This window comes from Trichosurus vulpecula, chromosome 3, assembly GCF_011100635.1.
Source record: "Trichosurus vulpecula isolate mTriVul1 chromosome 3, mTriVul1.pri, whole genome shotgun sequence".
In the NCBI taxonomy this organism is placed as follows: Eukaryota; Metazoa; Chordata; class Mammalia; order Diprotodontia; family Phalangeridae; genus Trichosurus; species Trichosurus vulpecula.
In genome coordinates, this window is record NC_050575.1 from 145,323,075 (window position 1) to 145,347,990 (window position 24,916).

Consider the following 24,916-nt stretch of genomic DNA (forward strand, 5'->3'; position numbering starts at 1 on the left):
ATACTAGTACTTTGGGTCTTTGAGCTTTCAGATCTCTGACAATTGAAGTCACTAGTTTAATCTGACTATTCTTATATTTGTTGTATTTAGTTCCGATATGGTTTTATTCTCCTATGTTGTATTTGGTTCTGACCATGTTAACAACCCCAAAATTCCCATATCTGATCATAACATTCGTCCTTCTCCGTGCCTTACAAGCCCTAACCCTGTTCTTTATCCTCATTATGACCTCCACTCCCCACCCCACCCCAACCCTGCCCTGTCCTTTTCCAGACTATCTGCCTTGGCTCTACACTTCTTCCTTCCCTATCTCAATCTGTTGGTGAACCAGCTCAACTTGACATTGTCCTCTACCCTCAATTCCCTTGCCCCCTTGTCCTGTCACTGATCATGGCTTGCCAAGACCCATCCCTGGATCACTCCTACCAACTGCCTTATGTGCTGCTGAACATCAGAGCTGGAGGAAATCACAGAACTGGGTTAACTGGGACCACTACAGATTTATGTTAGCTAATCTCAGCTGGCCTCCTTGGAGTTCCTCAGACATGACACTCCATCTCTCATCTCCAGGACTTTGCACCAGCTGTCTCCCATGCCTGGAACGCTCTTCTCCGTCACCTTCACCTCTTTTTCCCAGACTTCCTTCAAGATTTCGCTCAAATGCCATCAACTTAAGGAGCTCTTTCTTAATCTCCCCAGATGTTAATGCCTTCCTCTTTCAGACTATCGTCCAGCTACTCTCTCTATATCTTGAATGTACCTATTTATTTAACTTTTGTCTCCCTCATTAGAATGTGAGTCCCTTGAAGTCAGGGACTTTTTTTTTCATATCGCCAGTGTTTAGCATAGTACCTAAACATATAATAACCCTTCAGTAAATGCTCTTTGCCTTGATTTGACTATGACTATAGGGGAGCTAGTTACTGTACCTATCCAGAGTCTCGGCTACATATTGAAAGCCTCGGCTTTACACAACTTCTTAAATGCAGATGCTTGTTGGTAACACGCCACAGCCTGCTCACTCCCACTAGGTCTTTACAAACAAAAGTGAGAGATAGCTTTTCTTATTCAGTAAGTGTCCAGCATGCCAAGAGAAGGTAGAAAAGCTAGAACGCATTTATAGGTATTGACGTCTGTGGCTTCTTTGCAGTCCAGCATGAGCCTCCCAACAAAGACTTCACATAATATCCACTCTGAGCAGAAACTGAAAGAAAAATGACTCAGCTTTCCTTTTAAATAAAGAGATAAAGCATAGCTGACCAAAAGTTTTAAATCTCTTCTTGGAAGATGTTACTATTTTCTAATGTTTCGTAGCAGGGCATTTTCAGGTCACATTTTATCCTGTAGGGACACATGTGGAAAGTCACCTGATCTTGAGTTTAAAACCTTGTTTTTTTAAGTGGCAATTGATGTAAAGGAGAAATGACTATGTCTGGAGTCAGGAGTGGCCTTAATTCAAACCTCACCTTCACGGCTTATTAGCTAATAATAACTTGCTTGGGCAAGTCGTGGAACCTCTCTAAGCCTCAGTTTCCTTGTCTGTAAAATAAGAACAATCATACTTGCAGTTTTGAACACAGAGTCATTGTGAGAATCCAATGAGATAATGTATTTCAAATTCTAGGTAAATGTAAGTTATCATTTTGTTATATTACATTAGCATATTCTAATGAATACATTTGCCAGTATACTCTCACTTAGAGTTATCTTTTATTTTCCCCCTCGTTCCACCATAGTGTGGCAGGAAAATGTTTGTAATTATAATTCATACCTTCTGTCCAAGCATTTCTGAATACTTTCCAGATCCACCTACCTTCATGTGCCATTTAGCATAAGAGGTGTTAGCTTCCTTTTATGAAGAGTAAAACCGGTCCAGCAGGATTAATGATCTCATAGTCACATGGTGATTCATTTAGACTTGAGATTGAAGCCTGAGGCCTGGCTTCAGTTTTTGTGTTCCAAAAACTAATCTTATTACTTCTAAGGTAAGCAAAGATGTAGGTGGTGGGCTTAACTCCCTGTGCTGTTTGTGTTTGTGGTTTGAATCAGATGCATCTCATCAAGAGATAAGTGTTGTTTATATTGTTTGTTCTCTTCAAGGTCTTGGATCCAGAACAGAACCATAACTTCACAGATCACTACCTAAATGTGGCCTTTGACCTCTCCCAGGTCCTTTTTATAGCTACTGCAAACACTACAGCTACTATTCCAGCTGCTTTGTTGGACAGAATGGAGGTCATCCAGGTGCCAGGTAATCCTGATGCATGAATGAGACCATCAGATCTATCTATATTCCTTTTAAAGAATCATCTGCTTTGGAGTTGATTAAGGAAGGTGATTTGTCGAAGCTTTCAGGAGTTTTGAGTTTGGTTTCAAATCTGATCTTAAGTGGATTTTTAACTGAGGAAAAAAATGTTTCTTTTCCTAAGTATGTTGCAAAATCCGTGGCAGATCAGTTGAGTACTTTCTGTAAGCATATACCTTGAGACCCAACCCAGGAGCCACTTGGGTAGGCATCAGTTTTATAAGTTAAAACTTGTAAGATTAAAATGTTATGGCAACTTATTTCTCTTTTATCCAGTTTCTAAAATCATAGACATCAGAGGTAAAAGAGGAAGATTCATTCCTTTAGGACCAGTGCTTGGAATTTGTGAAAATAAACCTTCTGATTGTCAGTTTAGCTTACTAGGAGTATCAAGTAAGGGGACTTCTACTCCTTCTTTTCCTCCAGAAGAGTATGCTGTAATCTGGTTCTCCCTTTTCAGGAGGGGTGTTCTAATGGGCAGCGTAATTTCTCCTTTGGTAATTTTAAACTTATTGTAGAGCCTCTACTTTTTTTGTTATTTGGGCCCCTCAGGTATTTGTAGACTGCTACTTTTTCCTCTTAGAATGTGATTTTTTTTTTTTTGAGCGGGGAAGGCAGGGCAATTGGGGTTAAGTGACTTGCCCAAGGTCACACAGCTAGTAAGTGTGTCAAGTGTCTGAGGCCGGATTTGAACTCAGGTCCTCCTGACTCCAGGGCTGGTGCTCTACTCACTGTGCCCCCTACTTTCTCCTATTAACTATTACTGAGCTGTGGAGAATGAAATTCCCTAAGCAAATTTACTCTTTGCAGCAACACCTCCTGCTTCCCTCACCACCTAAGATTTGTCTTAGCAAAAATAATTGTGAGATGTAAAATCTGTATTTTGATATAAGATGGACCACAATTGGTTTTTCTAATCATCTCTTATGGCCTATAGGCTTCTATATTAGATAAAACATATGGAAGTGATGATGGGTGCCTAGGTTAGCTGTATGTGTTTAAGAGACAAAAATAAAGTAAACAAGACCAAATTGCCTGGGATCTCCAAATTAAGGCAGAGACTTCATAAGACATACTGTTGTGAAGTGAAACACCCAGGACAGCTGCTGAAGAGGTGGACAGATGATGTCAGCTTTCTCTTTTGGCAGGTTTTGGCAGCTTGTTTTCTAGCTTTTCTGCTGTTTCAGTAACTTCCCTTTCTGTTCAACAGATGCTCTATCAATTCATATTTTTAATCTTGGTTTGTAAAAGAAGGCTGTACATCATGAAGGAGTTTTCTAGTTCAAGGGGAATTGTATCTACAGGCTTTGAAGGGCAGTGTAAATCTATTCACAAATGCTTTACATAATTTTTGTAATCTTTCTGGAGTATGTATTCTGTAGAATAGTGAAAGCTCACTTGGAGAAGACTTTCCCTGAATTCCCTATTGTGTATATTATTTCCAAGAACATTTAAAGTGTTAGGTGAGGTTTTTCTGGTTCGATGGAGCAGGGGGGTGTTTTGTTTTGTCTTTTGGCTACAGTTTACATTTGTCTGGTTGGAGTTTGGGAAAATAGTGGGTTTTTTGTTGTTGTTGTTGTCATTTTTTAGCCTTAGACTCAGAATCTTAGAGGTCATAACCTTTCTCCATGCAGAGATTCCTGACAGTCAGCCAGACCCTGGTTGAACACTTTTAATAATGGAGAACAGACCATTTTATTGTTGTACAGCTCTTAATCATTCAGTTCTAGAGCATCAAGCCAAATGTGCTGGTAAGAGAGACTTACCTTAGAGACTGAGGGAAAATATAGGTAGGAAGAACGCTGTGGTGGGTACAGTTGACATTCTAAGAACTATACATTAAATCATTCCAAAGGAGATTAAACATCTAGCTTATGGTAAAAGATGCTACAGATGGGGTTCTCTATCTTTGTCTTTGGGGCTGAGTTTGAAATGATCCATGGGAGTCAAAGTTCTATCTACAACCCCAACCCATGTATACCCTTACCTCCTTGACTTGGAACCCAATGTTTATTTGGAGTTCATAGTTTTATTTTTATGGAGTTTTGTCAAATAAGCAACAAGTGATAGTAACCATTCTAATATAAATGATAGGGAAAAAATATATAAGAAGAAGAGAAAATTTTCCCCTACTTGCTCCTGGGGATTTTCTTCTTTGAGAGATTTGTCACCTAGATAGCAGACTGCAGCATTTGGTAAATGCTGGTAAATGTGGAAAAGTTGGAAGTTGCAACAACATGTAGTTCAGAGACTTAAATTTCATTCCTTTCGAGGTAAATGCTAACATTTTGAAAGCCCTCCAGCATAGTATGTAGACAGAGCACTAGACTTGGAGTCAGGGTACCTGAATATGTGTGTGTGTGTGTGTGTGTGTGTGTGTGTGTGTGTGTGTGTGTGTGTATTTCTGCAGCTTATAACCTGCTAGGCTTTGGCAAAGTCACTTAACCTTTTGGGGGTCAGTTCTTCGTTTATAAAATGAGGAAGTTGTACTAGATGGTCTCTAAGATCCCTTCTAGTTCTAAATATTCTGTTGGTTTGATCCTATGAAATAGCTTTTTCCAAAGGACCTTTACGTATGGAAATATTTATAGCAGCTGTTTTCTGGTGGCAGGTAGTTGGAAATTGGGAGGGTACCCATCAATTGGGGAATGGATGGACACATTGTGCTATAAGGTTGTGATGGAATACTGTTGTGCTGTAAGAAGTGATGAGCAGGATGCTCTCAGAAAAAACTAGAAAGACTTACATGAGCTGATGCAGAGTTAAATGTATTGTGGACAAAGTAAGAGCAATATTGTAAGATGATCAGCTGTGAATGACTTAGCTATTCTTAGCAATACAATGATCCAAGACAAATCTGAGGGAGTTGATGAAAAATGCTGTCCCTCCCCAGACAAGGAACTGATAGTATCTGAATACAGATTGAAGCATACTTTTTTTTACTTTCGAAAGAAAGAAAGAACTTCTTGCAAGTTTAGAACCAGCTGAGTTTTGCAGACCTGTTGAATGCATGAAGAACATGACACTTTGTATACATGCTGTGTGTGGACAGGTACCAAACAGCTTTGTTCCTTCTGCAGGGTATACACAGGAAGAGAAGATAGAAATTGCCCACAGGCACCTGATCCCTAAGCAACTGGAACAGCATGGGTTGACACCTCAGCAGATTCAGATTCCTCAGGTTACCACTCTTGACATCATCACCAGGTAAACATACTTTGCACCAATATTCATTTGTCCTTTTGAGTCTGAAAAGATGATTTCAGTGGAAACCCACAGCTTCCATTACTCACTTTCAGAGTAACAACTAGAGAGCTGTTTCATCAGCTGTTTGTTTTGTATGGGGTTTAGTATAAGGCAGAGATTTATTGGAAGAATTTTTTGGGAATCTTTCCATAGCTAAGAGTCTATGATGGGGTTTCATTTATTCTACAGTTGCAGTGGAGGGAATCAAACCACAAAAATCAGCCATGGAGAATGTAACTTTTGGACCATAATTCTTGAATAAGACCATCACTGTTCCATGCTTTCCAGAGCACAGTCATTTAATGTGGATCATTCTTTGGAGCTTCTAATGAGGAACTTGATTTGCCTCTGTAGTCTTGAAAGTTAGAGGATCCTGTTTAGAAATGTGAAAATACCTTAAGGCATCAGATTTTGATTACTCATCATCCTCACTTCTCTGATAGACTTTAAAGGGCAGTTGCGGGGGGGTTGGGGGCTGGGAAAATAGGGAAAGAGAGAAAAAACCTTCGCTTCGTATTGCTCTTATGCATTAGACTAGGGTAAGAGGTATTTTTTAAAGTTTGTTGCCAGGTGCTTAGGTCTGTGGCAAACAGTACTTAAATTGTCTGAGAAGTGAATTCCTTAGTCTGATTTATAGATTGCCTGTTTGAATGGAAAATGTAACTCTCCAAAGAGTTTCTATCGACAGTAGCCTCTTATAGCTTGCCTGGCTTGCTGTTTCAGATCCATTGCATCACCCAGCAAGCTGTGTCAGACTGCCAGGCACTCATTTTGCAGGCTTTTTTTTTTTTTCCAGTAATTGCTGTCTCAAATTATGTGAAAAGTTTCTTCTGCATTCGGAATCTTTTGCTTTCCAAATAGTTTGGCCAGTCAGACTGCCTTTTCATCTAAAGCACTGGTGTTAATGGAAATATTTTCTAGTTTTAGTTTCTAGTATATGTTCGAGTTCATCTAAGAAGCTGTAAGAGAGAGCCTGAGCTAGGAGTTCCCTTTTTTCATTCCCTGTTTAGTGAAAATGCTTTATGAATCTTGCCATCCCTAAGAAACTAGATGTTTCATGTGAGGGTCTTCTGCCAGTTCTTTGGTATTGGAGAATACCAGTGATGCTTTAGTTCTTTCGGCAAGTTGTGTAACCACTCTCTTTCAGCTTCCCTGTCTCTAAAATGAGGGTGATGATAGATGAGAGAATATGTCCCTAGCTCGCTAGGAAGCATAATCACTGTTTGTAAAACATTTCTTAATTACTGCCTTTGGGGCAAGTTAAGTAAGTACCTTTGATGTGGGGACCTTTCAGAATCGTAGATCATTCAATACTGTGTGCATTAGAAATTTCTCTCAATAGTTTCTAACTTCTTTCCAAAAAAAAAAAAAAAGAAAAGAAGCAAACCCAGAATGTAGGCATGTGGTGCCTTGGACACATTCAAGATGTTGAATAGATTGTCTGATGTGGAATATATCTGGTTATTTTCATGTCGTCTTCCCCCTTTAAAATGTAAACTCCTTCAGGGCAGGGCCTGTATGTTTTGTTTTTTGGGTTTTTTGCCTTTCTTTGTATCCCGAGCACTTAGTACAACGAATCCCTTGCACGTAGTAAGCACTTATTAAATGCTTATTGACTGATACAGGGTAGTAGGATTTGAGTTTTCTAAAGTTTTTGGCGTAGTAGAATTTTGAGGTTGGAAGGAACTTCTTAGGTCATTTAGGTCAACCTCCACTTAATATTGGAACCTCTTTTACTGTGCCTAGGAAGTAGTCATCCAGCCCTTGCTTAAGAACTTGTAGTGACAGAAACTTAGTTTGGTTTTTTTTGCGGGGGGGAGGGAGGGAAGGAGGAGTGAGGTGGGTGTGAGTGGGGGTATGGGTGTATGTGAATGTAAGGCATTTCTTTTTTGGATGGATATAATTTTTAGAAAGTTTTTCCTTATGTGGAGTCAAAATCTGCCTCCTCCTAGTTCTGTCTTCTTAAACAATAATATCTATCTACCGTCTATGTGATGGCTTTTCAGGCATTTTAAGACAGCTATCGTGGCAAAATGTCTTTTCTCACCCAGGGTATATCACCTGCTCTTTTAGCATGCTCCACATAGCATGGTTTATTAAGATTTCATTGTTTCTTTCTAGTCACCCAAACATCCAGTCTGTCATTCTCTGTCTTAAAATGTGGTACTTGTAAGTAAAGATGATATTCTAGATGTGGTCTAACCAGAGCAGAGTACAATCAGACTATTACCTCTGTTGTTTCAAATGCTTTATTTGTGTGAATTAACCCTAATATTCTTTGTGTGTGTGTGTGTGTGTGTGTGTGTGTGTGTGTGTGTGTGTGTGTGTGTTAAGCAGCCACATCATACTGTTTGGTTCATATTGATCTAGTAGTCAACTGAACAACTGAAACCCTCAAGGTCTTTTTTATATAAACTGCTGTGAAGCTGGCTTCTCCCTTTCCTATTTCCTGCCCTCGCCCCCATCTTGGACTTAAATATATTTAACCTTTTTTAACCAGTCTAAGAAAGGTTGCTTCAGAGACAGGCAGACCTGGGTTAAGTTTCAGCTCTGAGGTGCTGATGTGCCATGGTATAGGGAGTTTCCAGTATCAATGAAATTAAAAGTTCAGTCCTCTGACATATTAGCTGTCTTTCACACATTTGTGTCATTTATAAGTAGATGATCATCCATTTTGTGTTTTCCTCAAGGTCATAGATAAAAATATTGAATAGGAAGCAACATGTTACTCGTCATCTTCCTCCAGATTTTTTTAGATGGATTTGTCATCATCTCACAGTTGTGAGGCTGGTGGCTTTGCACAACCTTCCCTCACTTACATCCAGTTCACTTGCAAGTTATGGCATCACCTTCCTGATGTCATGGTCCTTGTCCAGAACGAAGGACAAACAACAACCACAACGATTTTCTCCACCAGTAAAGATTTAAAAAAACAAAACCTGCACCTTCTCGTTCCCTTTGATTTTTGTCCACATCTTTGCACGATCCTTCCCTGGGGGATCCATACAGCATTGCTTATTTAAAACAAATGGTACCAGAGGTAGAGAAGAGAATGAGACTTGGAATCAGGAAGTCTCGACTCCCAAGATATCTCACTACCTTTGCAAACCTGGGCAAGTCACCAGCTCTATCCTGTGTCTCAGTTTGCTCTTCTGTAACATGGGGTCCCTTTGAGATCTAAATTTGTCATTCTATCTCCTTACCCTTCAGGGATGTTTAGTATAGTCATTGTAGTTTGTGACTCATTCTCCTGGGTGGAGAAGATGGTAGTAAAATAGGAATTTAATAGTTCTGCTTTCTGTTATCTGTTAATAACACACTCTCTTTTCCAAGCAGTGGGCCTATCCTTTCTATATTCTCACTTGAGATCTAGCTTTCAAAGTTTTTTGTTTTCCTTAGCATTTTCTTTAGGAATTTCTGGTCATTCTCGACCTCAGCCTTCCTGTTACTATTCTTGTGGCCTCATGCCACTCTTTCATATTTATCATTAGTCATCCCTTCTTCTTGTCCCTTTTTTATATGAGTGGGGGTGTGTGTATGCGCATCCTTTTAATGCTGGACTTTACCAGAGATGCCTTCCTCTTTTCTTCTTCATTGGGATCATTTGTGATTTTATAGTCCCAGTTTCACTTTTGGGTATTCCTTGCCCTGTTGAACCACATTCCTCATTAGAATCTTTAGCTGTTGGCTTGGACCATTTTTTCCCTGCACTTTTGGAAGTCCACTTTCCTAAAGGCTAAGGTGTATGTCTGACAATGCCTACTATTTCCTTCCATCACTGTTTTTGTCATCTAAATCTACACTAAATTCTGAGGTACCTGTCCAAATTCAGCTCAGATTTGAGATCAAAATCAATTAGGTGAGCTAGTCTCTAACGCCTTTTTTTTTTTTTTTTTGGTTTTTTTTGGCAGGGCAATTGGGGTTAAGTGACTTGCCCAGTGTCACACAGCTAGTACATGTGTCAAGTGTCTGAGGTCAGATTTGAACTCAGGTCCTCCTGACTCCAGGGCCGGTGCTCTATTCACTGCGCCACCTAGCTGCCCCACTAACGCCTTTTTTAAGCTCAGTGATTCCGTGAGTGGCTGAGCCAATACATGTAGCATCTCTTGTAAGATGGCTCTGAATACTTTGGCTTCCCATCTCATAAAATCGCTGCATACTTGGCAGTCTTTCACGCCTTGGGCTGTCTCCTCATTGAAAGCCTAGAGAGTGGACGTAAGCAGCGTAACATATGGTAGGATAGTGGGGAGAATTTGAATGTTTGCTTCAACTACCATCTTGCATTGGGGAACAAAGGAAGAACTTCATTTTCCTGGCATGTTTGGAGGGAAAAATTCCCCCCACATTAAATCGACCTAGAAATATTATTGGGTTTTTTCTTGAGGAATAACCAAAATATTTTTATGTGTCCAAATTTATTTGATAATGTAGTTGAAAGACCAGGAATTAATGATTAAATGATGTGGTACAATAGTACAAGATAATCTGTAGTATACTAAGGTAAAAAAGTTCCTACCAAAAACATGTCTGAAAGTATTTTTTTAAGGTGTTTAGTAAGAGACTTTGAATATAAAGAAAATCCAATCCAGGAAACAACAGTGGCCACATCAGTTTTGCACCTATAGTGTACAGAAGGAAATGAGCATTTATATAGCGTCTACAATGTACCAGGCACTGTGCTGCATGCTTTAAAAATAGGATTTCATTTGATCCTCACAACGACCCTACAAGGAAGGTGCTGCTGCTGTTTTCCTCATTTCACAGAAGAGGCATACACAGATCAAGTGACTTGTCCAGGGTCACACAGCTAATAAGTATCTGAGGCCTGATTTGAATTCAGGTCTTCCTGACTTCAGGCCCAGCACTCTATCCACTGTACCACTCATCGCCTGAAAACATAAATATCAGTTTTTGCATCATCCTCCATTATTTTACAAGTAGGCCTGGAGATCCACTTTCCATTTTTGCAAATGACATAAATTGAAGCAAGAATGTATCTGCGTTGTGCTTCTTTAAAGGGAAGTGTTTTCTTCCTGTCATTAGGTATACCAGAGAGGCCGGTGTTCGTTCTCTGGACCGAAAGTTTGGTGCAATTTGCCGAGCGGTGGCTGTGAAAGTGGCTGAAGGGCAGCACAAAGACACAAAGCTGGAGCGCTCTGAGGGCACTGAGGGAGAAGGTCAGTATTCTCTGAGCTGAACTGGGGCCCAAAGACCACAGGGGAATGTCCCAATAATTGCTTTGCCAGGCTGGATCATGAAGCATGTGTATTAGGTTCATGAAAGGAGCAGTAAGCTGCTATTTAAGGCCATTTTATCAAGAAAAACCTTAGAACTAAAGATGAGTTTGTTTTCTAAACTGCAGAGGTTTTTATTTTTTATTTTGGACTCTTAGAACAGAGCAGGATGCTCAGTCTTTTGGGACCCACTAACTTTTTCTAGCTTTATAAAGGCAATGCTTCTGTGTGATAATTTATTGTATCCTTTTGATCCTTACTACTATAAATTTGTCCTCAGTAATTCACAAGAGGGCAAATTTTGTGCTGAAGTGCATCAGAATTCATGCTTGCTAGTGGTCAGAGGAGGAGCTTTTCTTTCATTTTATAAACACATTCTAAGAGGGATAACTACTTGGAACTTTGCATGACTGTCTTACTAGTACACAGTTGCACTGTGTATCATTCTAATAACCCAGCCAGTCCAGGCGATCCACTACTGCAGGCTACCATATCTTGCTCTAAGCCTATCTTTTTTAATAATCAAGACATTAGTTCTATTAGATCGGCTGCTGTTGCATTAAACAGATCTGCCTGAAGCATTTAGGTCTCTATCCCCTTTTCCATAAAGAAACTAATTTTCCTGTTTTGCCACCCGACCTTAGACCAAGCCCTGTGCTATATAACGGCAACAAAAATTCATTGAGTTCTTGTTTTCATGTGGCAGTAGCCTTAAGTATGTGATTCATAAGATCATGGATTTGGAGCGTTCGTCTAATCAAGTGGTTCTCAGAGGCCCCTCACACTTCAAAAAATTGTCAAGGATTCCAGAGAGCTTTTGTTATGAATGAGTTCTAGCTATTGGTATTTACCATGTTAGAAATTAAAACTGATAAAATTGTAAAATATTTATTAATTCTTTTAAAAATAACAGTAAGTAAGCGCATTACATGTTAACATGAATAATATTTTTAAAAATAACTTCTCTAAAACAAAAAAAGTGTGAAGAGTGGCATTGTTTTATATATTTTCATAAATCTCTTTAATCTCTGGCTTAATAAAACAAAAGTGGATTCTCACCCCTGCTTTGGTATTCAGTCTGTTGTGATAGTTGTTTTAATTGGAGTATTTGAAGAAAATATGGCCTCATACAGATATGTGGTTGGAAAAGAGAGGAGCATTTTAATAGGCATATAATACCTTAGTATTATTATGAAATAATAAGGAAATAATAATAAAAAGGAGCACAGGGCCTCCCAGGGTTCAGCAGGCCTCACTTTGAGAACCACTGGTCTAATCCAACCCCATCATTATACAGGCACAGAAATGGGCCAGGAGAGATTGACTTGCTCACAGTCACGCAGGGAGTCAGTGGCAGAGTAAAGATTAGAACCAAGATCCTAATCTTACTTCAAGTTCAATACTTTTTCCACTTCACTGTCTGGGCTCTCATGATCATGGTTTGCCTCAAGAGGTGGTGAATTCCCCCTTCTTGAAAGATTTCAAGCAGAGACTGAACAACCAGTTGGCTGTGTTATAGTGGGGCTTCCTTTCGTGCTAGATTGTGATAGATCGATAGATGCTCTTGTCCCTTCTAACTTGTAACTGTGATTCTATGATATATGATGGCAAGAGGCCTTCCCCTGAAAATAGCTACTACTGAACAAAAGAATGATCGCCAACCAAAAAGTCAGACTTTCATTCTCCAAACTTTTTTCTTTTAATGAATAAACTTTGTTTTAACACAGCTAGCAAATATAGTGTTTATGCCCCCCCCCCCCCGCCAACTGTTAAAGAAAAGATTATAGTGTTACCCTTTTATAATGTATCCTTTGTTAAAAGAAAGTAACCTCATATACATTAACTTTAGCAAAGGGATCTGCTATTTTATATCATTTAAGTCTTTCTATGTTTCTTTGTGTTCTTCATATTTGCCATTTAATGGCACAATAATTCAATTTTCATACTTTGTTTTCAAAATTGCTTCTTTAAACAGATTATTCTGAAATTAAATAGGGATAGGAAAGAAAGAGTGGGCCTTTTCAGTCAACCAGCAGGTTTAACAATTTATACTCACTGAGATTTGTTTCAAACCCTGAAAATAAAATCAATACATCCATAAAATTGTTTACCTAAATAGCCACTTGTTAGTCCCCATTAGCTTAGTTGGGGCCCATTTTGTTTTGTTAATTATCTTAACAGTGTATCAAAATCTCCAAAAATACCCTTTCCTCACAAATTACAGTTGTGTAGTATAAGAATAGTTTGGCGGGGGTTGGGGGAGATATAAATTTTGAAGACCTTTCTTTCCCAAAGGTTATGTCAAATTTTCATAGTAAGTACTCTATACTAATGAATTCCCCATTTATACAGCAGAGTTCGGTATGTTTTGCAGGTTGAGAGGAGTTTGTGTGTGCTTGCATTCACATGCATATATACATATATACACATATATGCATATGTATGTATAATATGTGTAAAGTGCTTTACAAATCTTACTATGTAACTGTTAGCTATGATATTATCAGCACAGAGTAAAGTAAAGATAAAGCTGGAAATCACTGTGGGCATTTATCTGGGCTGTCTTATCCAGTAGGAGCCAGTTCTTTAAATTTGTGATGTGTTAAAAAATCTGGTCATTTAAAAATATAATTTTACTTAGTATTCTTAGTAGTTGAGCCAAGGAACTTATCTTTTATCATGATTATTGAGGTGCCTTAGTAGAGGGGGCCTGGATAAAGTAGCTCTTATGTTTCCTTGGGAGGACATTATTCAATTTACAGCAATTGGATGATAAAGTTATCAGATCGGGTTTTTTGTGTATCTTTCCAACTTTCCGAGGTTGACAGCATGGAGGGCAACTTCTGTGGTTCCCACCTGCTGCGTTTGGTGGCAAAAACCTGAGCTGGATGGCCCTTTGTTGATGAGTTTCCCCATATGACAGTTTTTATCCTTTTAAAATGTGTATGATAATACACATGCCAGGGTTCCTTTATTTCTCAAATACAAGGAAGTTGGTCTCCATAAGCCCCTGGGCCATTTTAGCAAATGAGTCTTAATAGTTATTATTTGTGGTTTCTAGTTAGACTTTGCCAGCTGTCTCTGATTCTGCTTGTCTCTCTCTTCCACATGCAGAAATAGTTGTACCCCTCCATTTTGTGATTCTTACTTGGACCCCTTTTCACTAGTTCTCAGACCTAGCAGTATCATTCTAATGCCACTTTAAGGGAAGAGCATTCTTTTTTCTTGCACTTCATTGGTATGATGGTGAATCCCAACATAGAAGTTGTTGAAATAAGATCCCAGAGTCTAACCAAGAAAAAGCTTTTCCCCTGCTATTTATTGTTCACATATGGAACTAGTGAAACACTCACTTCCAAAAACTATTCTTATTTCCCATCCCAGGAGGAATGAGTTTTTAAATTGAATTGTTTCAGCAACAATTCATAATATGTGATTTCCTACGCTTTAGAGAAATTGTCAAAATGTTTCCACAGTTGCTTATCATGAGAATTGATGTTCTGAATCTGTATGTCATGGGTGAAATACTAAGCAAGATTTACACATTTTTAATTTGTTGTTGAGTTAAAATCACTCGTTGCATGTCTATAATGGTATTTTTAAATCATTGCAAGAAATCCATATTCCTCTGAGCCTGATAGATGGGTTCAAAACCACTTGAGTTTGAAAATCTTTTTCTTGTCACAGTTTTTACCATTTCTTGTGTACTTAGTTGATTTCTTGAGATATTGAAGTAAATACATCTTTCTTGAACTAACAAAAGTCAGTTCTAAATTACCTACTTTTATAACTCCTACTTTCTTCCCCAAACCTCAATCCCATCCCCCATCACTTCAGTCAGGTCCTAATGACCAATATTAGGACTTGAGATAGGAGAAGGATGAGGCAAACCTGGGGGTGGGGTGTCTGTCTTGGCATAGATTCTAATGATGAGTCTCTTGATTGAATTCCAAGACCTTATCTTTTTGGAAAACCTCTTGTGTTGCATTATTTCTGCCTTATCTACCTTCCGTTTATATAGAAAGTACAGCCAACTATAAGACTGAAGGTCTTTAAAATATTTGAATGGCATAATTGAGGTGGGGAAGAGACTAGGATTTTTCTTTAATCTCATGATAAGGGATGGAAGGCTGGGATCTAGCTGAAGACTCCACATTTCCTCCATTCATTTAAGACTCCTTTACCCTGAGGCAACTCAGTTGATTTTGTCTGTCTTTCCTATATTTAAAATAGGAATAATCAAAGTAGAGAGTGCAATGTATTTGCTCTAATAAAATACTTTGGGAGTACCATTTATGTTTTAGGAAGGTAAAGAGTGTGTGTGTTTTTGTGTGTCTGTGTGTGTGTGCACGTGCGCGCTGGTAAGCAGGGGACTGTTCGTTGGTGTGATTTCATTGGTATAGAGAACTCGCCATGAAGCAATTCCTTCTGTCAATTCACATCAGATCAGTAACTATTCTGCATCTTAGTTCCCTGGGAAAGTGATAAGTCACATGACTGCTTGCTCACAGTCAAAAAGCCAGTTGGTATCTAAGGCAAATGTAGAACCCAAGTCTTCCTGACTCTAAAGCTAGCTTTCTATCATCTATGTTCTGCTGCTCCTACATACATATGTGTGTGTGTAGTGTGTGTATCTATATAATTATGTATGTATACATATGTATGTGTGAATAAACACACACACAATCCCAGTGCCCTTTCCCCCATTAGATCCATTCTTCCTGATAAGCAACTGTCTCCACAAAGGTAGGTGTAGATGGATTTGCTTAATAATTTAATTTTGTTGCTTAAAGTTTTAGTAACTTGCCTAGGATCACACATTCCTGGTACGGGTCAGAAGCAGTACTTAAACCAAGGTCTTCCAGACTCTAAGCCCAGCTCTTTATCTACTACACTTCACCATGCTACTCAGTAGGAGCTACCATTAAAAGAACCTTCCCATAACTATAAACTGCATTGCATAATGTATGTTTAAACATACATTAATTTACTTTGCATATGTTTTTAATAACAGCTGTAATCACATTAGCTATTTAAAGCCAACCCGCAAATAGATAATGACTAGCTCAAACAGCTCGTGTCCTCCGTGAGGGCAGAACAATTTTCATGGCAACATTTAAAAAAATATTTTTTTTTTACTGTCTTTTCCTGAATGTTAAGTTTGTTGAGCAGAATACTAGAGTTTGTTGAAATATTTAGGTGGATTCCTGAGAATGATTGATCATACAGCCTTCTTTACTAAAGGTCTTTTAGTATAGATTCGTCTCTATTTAGGACGGCTTTAATTGAAGAGGCAGGAGGATAGATTCAATGATTCTTTCTGTCCCCTGCGATAGTATGAAAACAGTAAAAAGAGTAAATAAAAAATCCATGCCCTCGTTAGTACATTCTTTTCTCATACTTGCTTTACTATAAAAAATCTTTCTTTAAAACAAACCTTTGCTTGTCATTTATGGACAAAATAATTTATAAGATATCCTCATTTGAGATCCACAGCATTTTAGTCTTAAACTCCAGAGAAATTTTTCAGAAAAGAGAGAAGATTCTATGTCAGAAAGATTTTCATGCCACAAAGTTAAAATGGTCCTTAATAGCTGAAATTCTCTCATTATGAAATGGATTATTTACTATGAGAGTACAGAACAAAAGGGAGCTGTATTAGAAAGTTCAAGTAATACAGTGAGGGGGTTATTTATAATGTTAAAATTAGTGCTGGACTTAGAGTTACTGCCAGAAAGGAAAGTAATTGCAGGCCATGGGCTTCAAAACCAGCAGAAATACTAGTATTTTGGGTTGACAACCCATTTGGAGCAGGCCCAAAAGCCCTGAGCTATGAACGGTAGTCTTTGTGTTTGTGGGGTCTTTACTGGCAGTAGGCAAAATGAATAATGAAAGGGGAGTCTAAAAGGCAGGTGGGGCTTTTAGTTAATCTGTGCTAGAAGAGAAACATTTATAGAATATGTATACTTACCTTTAAAATATGGGACTTATTTGGTACATTCATGTTTTGAAACCAGCTATGTGATTTTTCAGTATGCCCCAAATGTATGTTACATTACTTTTTTCTTTTCTGTGCTGCCCTAGATGTCAAGATAAATGTATGTGGCCAAACTTATATTCTGCTCTAACCAAGCTTTTAGCTGAGGACCTGCTCTCTCTACATTCTGGTTTTTGTCTGTTTCTGTATGTGGGATTCAAAAATAATAAAATTTTCAACTGTACATGTATTAGGGACACTTGTTTCAAAACTTCAAAAATCTGTGCTTTCATCTGTGTGGATATTTCTTCTCCCGATACAAATCACAATCCTTCTACTCCTAGTAGATTGCCTTTGTGAGCTGCTGTAGCCATGGTGGCCAACACTCTTTGAAGCTTGTTGGGCTAGTTCCTCAGTAGTGGTCTTTTGTTGGACTCATTCTTAAAAACTTTTCAGAAAGACCTGCTGAAGCTTGCAATCTGAAGTTTTGCTTAGCCTTCAGAAACCTAGGGCCATGCCAAGGCAATGTATCAGAGGAGGATTTTAGTATTTAAAACATTCTCACTCAAATCCCAGGCAGGAATCCAGGCCCTGTGTTCCACTGTCACAAGAGACTTCTGCTTCTGAACTCTCTATATCTGTTTGTTTAGTTGAGTCTGGCCCACAATGAAAACAACTTATATTTATGTAACACTTTAAGATTTTCAAAGTACTTTCTTCACAACAGTTCTGTGAGAGAGGTCTGGCAAGTATATTCCCCATTTTATAAATGAAACTGACTCATGTTAAATGATTTTTTTTTTTTTTTGCTTTTTGGCAGGGCAATTGGGGTTAAGTGACTTGCCCAAGGTCACACAGCCAGTACATGTGTCAAGTGTCTGAGGCTGGATTTGAACTCGGGTCCTCCTGACAACAGGGCCCATGCTCTACTCACTGAACCACCTCACTGCCCCTAGGTTAAATGATTTGTTAAAGACCATGATTAGTAAAAGTCAGAGCCTTGATTTGAGCCCAGGTCTCTCCAAGTCCAGCATTCATTCCACAGGGCCCCCTATGCTCTGTAGAGATTGTCACAGGGAATGTTGTCCCATGGATGAATGAATGAATAAGCATTTATTATGTGCTAAACACTGGGGATATGAATAGAAAGTCAAGACAAACTCTGCTTTTAAGAAGCTCTCATTCTAAAGAGGGAAATAGTGTATATGAAAGATATCAGCTGCAAGTCAGGTGGAAAGGTCCCATGGTCCATAAGGTACAGGACCGAAGCAGATGGTCGTGCCTTTTCTTTAAAGTCGTTTCTATTGATAAATCATTTCTGTTTCTGACATTGAACCATTCGTTAATGCTGAGAAATTTGGTGACGAGAACTTTTTCTGAATCTTCAGTCAATGCGGCTGCCGAGGTGTTCAAGGCCGTATTACCCACAGAAACAGCCAGTAGGCCTCATTTCCACACGAGTTGGTTCCCTGGATGATGACTGCCAGAGCTTGGCTGGAAACAGACTTAGTGTTGTGAGGGACGCTGCTATTCCCCATGTCCTTGGGCTTACCTGCCTTGTAGCAGCAGTTGATCAGCAGGTAATGTCAGTAGTGAACAAAGCTGGCCACAGTGACTGCTTCTGTCAGTAATGGCTGTGGAGCCTGGCCTGGGAACAAGGTAGAGAGGGTGGGCACTGCCACTGTCCTAGCCTGTCTCTGTCAGGATCTGTGTGAAGAAATAAAAAGGAAATCTGCTTCTTAGTGAGTTATCAACTCACTAAATATATCAACTCACTAAATATATTGTTACTGAAAAGGTAGGATAGGTGACAGTAGAATACAAAGCATTTTTAGAGGCCAGCGGTGAGTAGAGGGTACTGGCAAAGGCATCAAGATATGTAAGACAGGACTCCTACCCCCATGATATTTACAGTTCAGTAGGGACTATAAAACCCACATTGATAGCTATAGTATACAGTATAATACATTTGAAGAGAGTTAAGATCCAACGGGGAGAGGTAACTACCGACTAGAAGGATCAAGAAAGTCTTGCTGGAAGAGGAAGCACTTAATGGAGTCAGAAGTGTAGATGAAAAGGCATTCCTGCCATGGCGAGCAACCGAAGCAATAGATAACAAATGTAAATAGATTCAAACAGGAGTTGGACAGATTGATGATCTGCCATAAATGGTTGTGCCAAAGATCTGGACTATGCTGAACCTTCAAGGTGAGGGACACTACCCCCATGGAATATTCTTTGATTGTCTATTGGCAGCTGAATCCTGACCTGGATGGACCTTTAGTTTGACCTAACTTGGCAATTGCTCTCTCTGTTCCCAAGTTCTTTTTTTTTTAAATTTTTTAAATTTTTTTCCCCATTTACATGTAAAAACAATTTTAACATTCTTTTTTCAAATTTTAAGTTCCACTTTCTCTCCTTCCCTTCCCTCCCCCCCTCACTGAGAAAGCAAGCAATTTGACATAGGTTATACATGTGTAGTCATGCAAACCACATTTCCATGTAAGTAATGCTGTTGGGAAAAAACACAGACAAAAAAAAAGAAAAAGTTTCTTCGATCTGCATTCAGGCTCTATCAGTTCTTTCTCTGGAGACGGACAGCACCTTTCATCATAAGTCCTACAGAATTGTCTTGGGTTATTGTATTGCTGAGAATAGCTAAGTTATTTACAGTAGATCATCATACAGTATTGTAGTTTACCATCTACCCTGTCCTCCTGGTTCTCCTTATTTCACTTTGCATCAGTTCATGGAAGTCCAGGTTTTTCTGAGAGCATCTTGATTATCATTTCTTACAACACAGTAGTATCCCATCACAATCATATACAGTAACTGGTTCAGTCTGTCCCCAAGTTCTCCTCTGGCTCTCATTCTTTGGGAGTTGCGTGTTGAAATGGTATTTGGTTGATATCTCAACTCTCCTGAGTCTGCTTTACTTCAAGAGGGGAAACTGTAGGTTGAGCTCAAAAGTAGTGGAAGAGAAACTTTTGCTGACTACCCTACCTTGTTAGCCAGTTTGACCTTTTCTGAAAAGCTTAGAGTTAAATATATTTTGAAATGGCTTGATAAGCACAAAGTCCATCTGAAAAGACCAGGGAACCTTGGGTGAATGGTCAAACCTAAACCTTCCAAATTCTTTGTGAGGGAGAAGAAAAGAAAAGAGAATACACTTAGAATGGGGGGATCGGGGGGGGGGGGGGGGAGATTCAGCAAAGCCCTAGGGTTTCTACCCACCCTGGGACTTGGGGTTGGGGGAGTCTTTTGTGTTTTATTTTCCCCTCCTCCTTTTGCTTCCTCCAAGTACTTAAAGCCCCTGAGATCCTTTTCTAGGCATGCTTTTCCTCTCTCCTGCTGTTCTGCCTCTGCCTCTTCAAATCCTAGTGATCAAGAGAAGTCCAAGCCTTTTTTTTTTTAATTGCTCTGGTTCTGCTTCCCTGGGGCCCTTTGCTGCATGACCCAGACTGCCTCCACTCAGCTTCCTTCTATTGAGCTTGCCCTCAAAGCCTGGAACCCTTATCCTGCTTTGTGTGTTTGATTTTATTTCTACTTGTTGTTCCTTTATGGCCAAATCAGGAAGCTGTCTCTTTGAGAAAAGCAGATGCTTTTGTCCCTTTCACTGAGTGTCTCTGCTATTCCATACCCCTGAAACATAGCCACTCTCCAGTCTATACCATGGACCATTGTGTAAATTTCTTTCTCATATTGGTGGCAAATACTGTAAAGTTACTGAAAACCAAGCAGCCCTGTTTCTACCTTCTGTGAAGTTTTAATCCTGAAACATCCTGGTTTTCTTTTAATTCAATTTTATTTTATTTTCAGTTCCAAATATTCTCCCCTCCTACTGAGATGCAAGAAAAAGAAAGTCCATTACAAATATGTATAGTTATGGAAATCCAATTCTCAAATTAGCTATGTCCAGAAAAATAAATATGCTTCAGTTGGCACCCTTGAGTCCATCCATTCTCTCTGTGGAGGGTGGATAGCATGTTTCGTCATGAGTCCTTTGGACTTGTGCCTGCTCATTTTGTCAGTCAGAGTTACTAAGTCTTTCAGTATTCATTATGTTTGCAATAATGCTGTTGTTGTGTAAATTGTTCTTCTGATTCTGCTCACTTCACTTTGTATTAGTTCATACAAGTTTTCTTAGATTTTTCTGAAACCATCCCTGGAATAATTTCTTATAGCAAAACAGAATTACATCACATTCATGTACTGCTTGTTCAGCCATTCCTTAGTTGATGGGCTCAATTTCTAATTCTTTGCCACCACAAAAAAGAGCCATTATGGATATTTTTGTACATATTAGTCCTTTTCTTCTTTCTTTGATCTCTTTGGGGTATAGACTTAGTAGCAGTATTGCTGACTCAAAGGTTATGCACAGTTTTATAGGTTTGGGGGCATAGTTCCAGATTGTTTTCCAAAATGGTCAGACTAGCTCACAACTCTACCAGCAAATTTTCCTGCAGCCCAGCATTTGTCATTTTCCTTTTTTTTGTTCAACTTAGCCAATCTGATAGATGTGTGGCCATACCTCAGAGTTATTTTAATTTGCTTTTCTCTAATTATTAGTGATTTAGAGCATTTTAAAAAAAAAATCTGATTCCTGATAATTTAGATTTCTTCCTCTGAAAACTACTTGTTTATATCCTTTGACCATTTAGCAAGTAGAGGATGGCTTTTTTGGGGGGAGGGGGGTGGCATAGATTTAACTTGGTTTTCTATATATCTTAGAAATGAGACCTTGCTCAGAAAAACTTGTTGCAAAGATTTTTTCCCCAGTTGACTACTTTTATTCTAATTTTAGCTGCATTGGTTTTGTTTGTGCAAACACTTTAATTTTATTTAATCAAAATTATCCATTTTATCTCCTGTGAACCTCTCTGTCTTGTTCGGTCATGAACTCTTCCTGTCTCTGCAAATCCAACAGGTAATTTCTTCCATGTTATACTAATTTACTAATGACATCACCCTTCATGTCTAAATCATGCACCCATTTTTAACTTATGTAGATGTGTGTTACAGCTCCACAATTATGTGTTACAGCAATCATTGGGTCAAATTCAGGAGCTCGGAGTTTGAGTCAGAGATCAGAAAAGGTCTTTATTCTTTCTCATGAGAAAGGGCACAGCCCCAGATGTTCAAGCAGCTATAGTAGGGAGTGCAAATTGCAGAAGCTCACAGACTTCTTATATCCTTATTCTAAGCCAGCCCCTGGACCCCTGTCTCACTCCACCATTGGTTAGCAGAATGAGCTCACAATCTTCCTTCTAGCGTTAGCTAATTGGTACAAAGCATTTCAATCCCAGCAGAGTTTTGTCCTATGGGAAAGTTGCAGCCTACAATCCTTTATTAGCATAATTATTCATAGCTTGAGAATTCTAACCTATCAAAAAGCAGTGTTTCAATCCTAATTAGCAAAAGAATCTTAACCTATCAGAGAGCGATATTTCAGTCCTCCATATCCTTTTACCCGATTTGGTGACACCCAATCAGGAGAGACCTGTGTTGTTTGCCAGGAGGAACAAGATTAAACTGATCTAGCAGAGTGTGGTTCGTTAGCACTGAGGAAACTTCACTGAAAATCATCTCTCACATAGATGTATGGTGTGAGATGTTGGTCTTTGCCTAGTTTCTGCCAGACTAATTTACAGTTTTCCCAACAGTTTTTGTTGAACAGTGAGTTCCAGCCCCAGATAGCTGGGATCTTTGGGTTACTGTACACATTTTCCTTGGTATATTCTGTGCCTAATTCTTCTACTGATCAGTCTCTCTATTTCTTACCCAGCATTAAATTGTTTGATGATTATAGCTTTGTAATATAGTCTGAGATCCGGTATTGCTAGGCTTCCTTCTTTTCCATTAAAAAACAAATTGATTCCCTTGATATTCTTTTTTGGTCTTGATGAATTTTGTTATTTTTTTCTAGCTCTATATTATAATTCTTTGGTAGATTGACCAATATGGCACTGAATAAGTAAATCTTGATGATTTTTCTTTTGGTTTTCTTCATACCTTAGAACAGTATCTTTCTAAAAGTCTGATTTGTTCTTTTCCAGTTATGTCACTTTTTACCTTCCTCTGATATCCTCCTTTTCTCAGGTATTGAAACAGTTGTTTAGTGATATTTCTTGGAATGCATAAATAATGGATTAAGTTATTCCCTACAAAGCTTATTATTTGGAACAAATGGTTAAGAACAGTTAGTTATTCATTTTTGTTGTATCTCTAAGGGGAAATTGAAGTCCTGAGCCCTATCTGTACACATCACCCACAGCCTATGGAAGTCCCTTTTTATAGCAGTTGAAACAAATTTTTATACTTGTTAACTCCCTTAAATGTTTTATTGTACTTTAAGTTTGGAGCCATGGGTGCTTTCTTAGACCCATTTCGTTGAGCGATCACTGTAGAAAGATCGTTTGGCTTTTCTGATGCTTGGCAGCATGTTGCGGTTCCCAAAAATTCCAGCCCAAATCTATACCTTCTTTTTTGGCTGGATTTAGAAGAATAGAGAGTAAGTTGCACATGCTTACAAACCTCATAGCCACAAACAGGATTATTTGGCTGCTTGGTGAGGATTATTACAATCTTCAGGTGTCAAATTTTTTTAGATTTCTGAAATAATGCTTCTCTTATGCTGGTGAGAAAGCCTTTGAGCACTGTGTTGGAGGCTGCTGTATTTAGGGCTTTGGGTGTTCTTTAGCTTATGGGCTCATTTTGAGATTGAGTTAAAACCAAACTAAATTTTTCCTGAACCTTGGATAATGTAATTATTATGATAATATAGGCCTTTTGCATCAGATAATTAAGGATGACTTTAGTGATTGGGCACTCATCTTGATTTGTCTTGTGAAAACAAAAGATAGTTGCTTAAAATTTTGAGATTTAGTTTTACATCTTGACCAACTACTTTGGTGGCGGGGTGGGTTGCTTCATTTTTCCAGGGGTTTCTGGTTCCAGGAAATCAGAAAGTAAGCAATAGACTAGTTAATTTGTCGGATACAGGTTCTTTGTCCTTAATGCTTCTTTGTTTGTAGGGATCCTCTCAGCTAATTGGCTTTGGGGAGGGTGGGGGGGGGGGGTTGTCAACCCCAGGTTATAAAAAATTTAGATCTAGAGATTATGGCTTTCTATAGATGTATTCTGTATATATTTGACAAATATACTACAAAGCTGTGTAGTCTGGCCAACATTTCATATATTCCTGTCTGATGCTGTTACTACATTGTTTTCCTACTGTAAGAGAGCTTCCTTTTGATTAAAATGTATATTTGTTTGAGCCAATTTGTCTATTAGGGATATAAACAAAATCCACAAATAATTTAGAGGCTTACTTTCTAAACTTTAACTAGGAAAACATTCATTTTCACACAAACAAGTAAAATAATTTTTAATGTAATGTCAGTTTTATCAGTTGGTATTGGATATTCATCTTTATAATCAGTCTTTTATATAGACACACCAATTTAGACCTAAGTTGTTAATGAATTCCTCACCTTTTCTTTATGGTTAGCGTCTGCTCTAAAGTAGCAGCAAAGGAAGCTACAACATGATAAAGCAAGCAATTAATTATTTTAATTGGACTTTGGAAGACACAAACTTAAAATTATAGAATAGTCTGTGAGGTCAGAGTTCCATTTAATCAATCATGTAAAAAAGATGGTGTGGTCTTTGGCATATGTCCTCGTCGTACTTTATCAGCCTAGCCTTACTAATTGAGTTATGTGAACACAGAAGAAATGGTCATTGATTTATTTTTTTTTATATGAGGCAGATGGCCTTTACAAATTTAACTACCGATCCATTTAAAAGAAACTTCCAAGAACAGTGTCCCAGCCTACACAGGGAATGACAGATGATCAAATCAGGCGGGTAACATTAACACAGCAAACTAGGGCAGTGGAGAAGGGCCCATGCATGTCTTTGTTTGATGCTACGAGAAGAGCAACCTGCCCTGAAGTCAGCTGTAGACCAGCTCTCTGGGTCCTTATTGACTAAGCTCTGAAAACTTGGTTAAGGTACATACGTTGCAGAACTTGTAACTTATTTGTTGCTTTTTAAAAAAGTAGTTAATAGACATGGGAAGCATGAGTTTGTCAAAATGGCTTCCTCCATGTGATGGGCACAAGTGGAAGGGGAACTGGTTTTCTGTGCAGT

At 38.7% G+C, this 24,916-nt stretch overlaps 1 protein-coding gene across 1 annotated transcript in view; it reads left to right on the forward strand.

Annotated features, from left to right (window-relative positions):
• Positions 1-24,916, forward strand: part of LONP2 (lon peptidase 2, peroxisomal) — a 124,264-nt gene that overhangs the window by 67,455 nt on the left and 31,893 nt on the right. Inside the window, exons 9-11 of the mRNA XM_036751625.1 lie at positions 2,101-2,251; positions 5,386-5,512; positions 10,595-10,728. Of these exons, the coding sequence (XP_036607520.1) occupies positions 2,101-2,251; positions 5,386-5,512; positions 10,595-10,728 (412 nt within the window). The remainder of the gene's footprint in view (positions 1-2,100; positions 2,252-5,385; positions 5,513-10,594; positions 10,729-24,916) is intronic.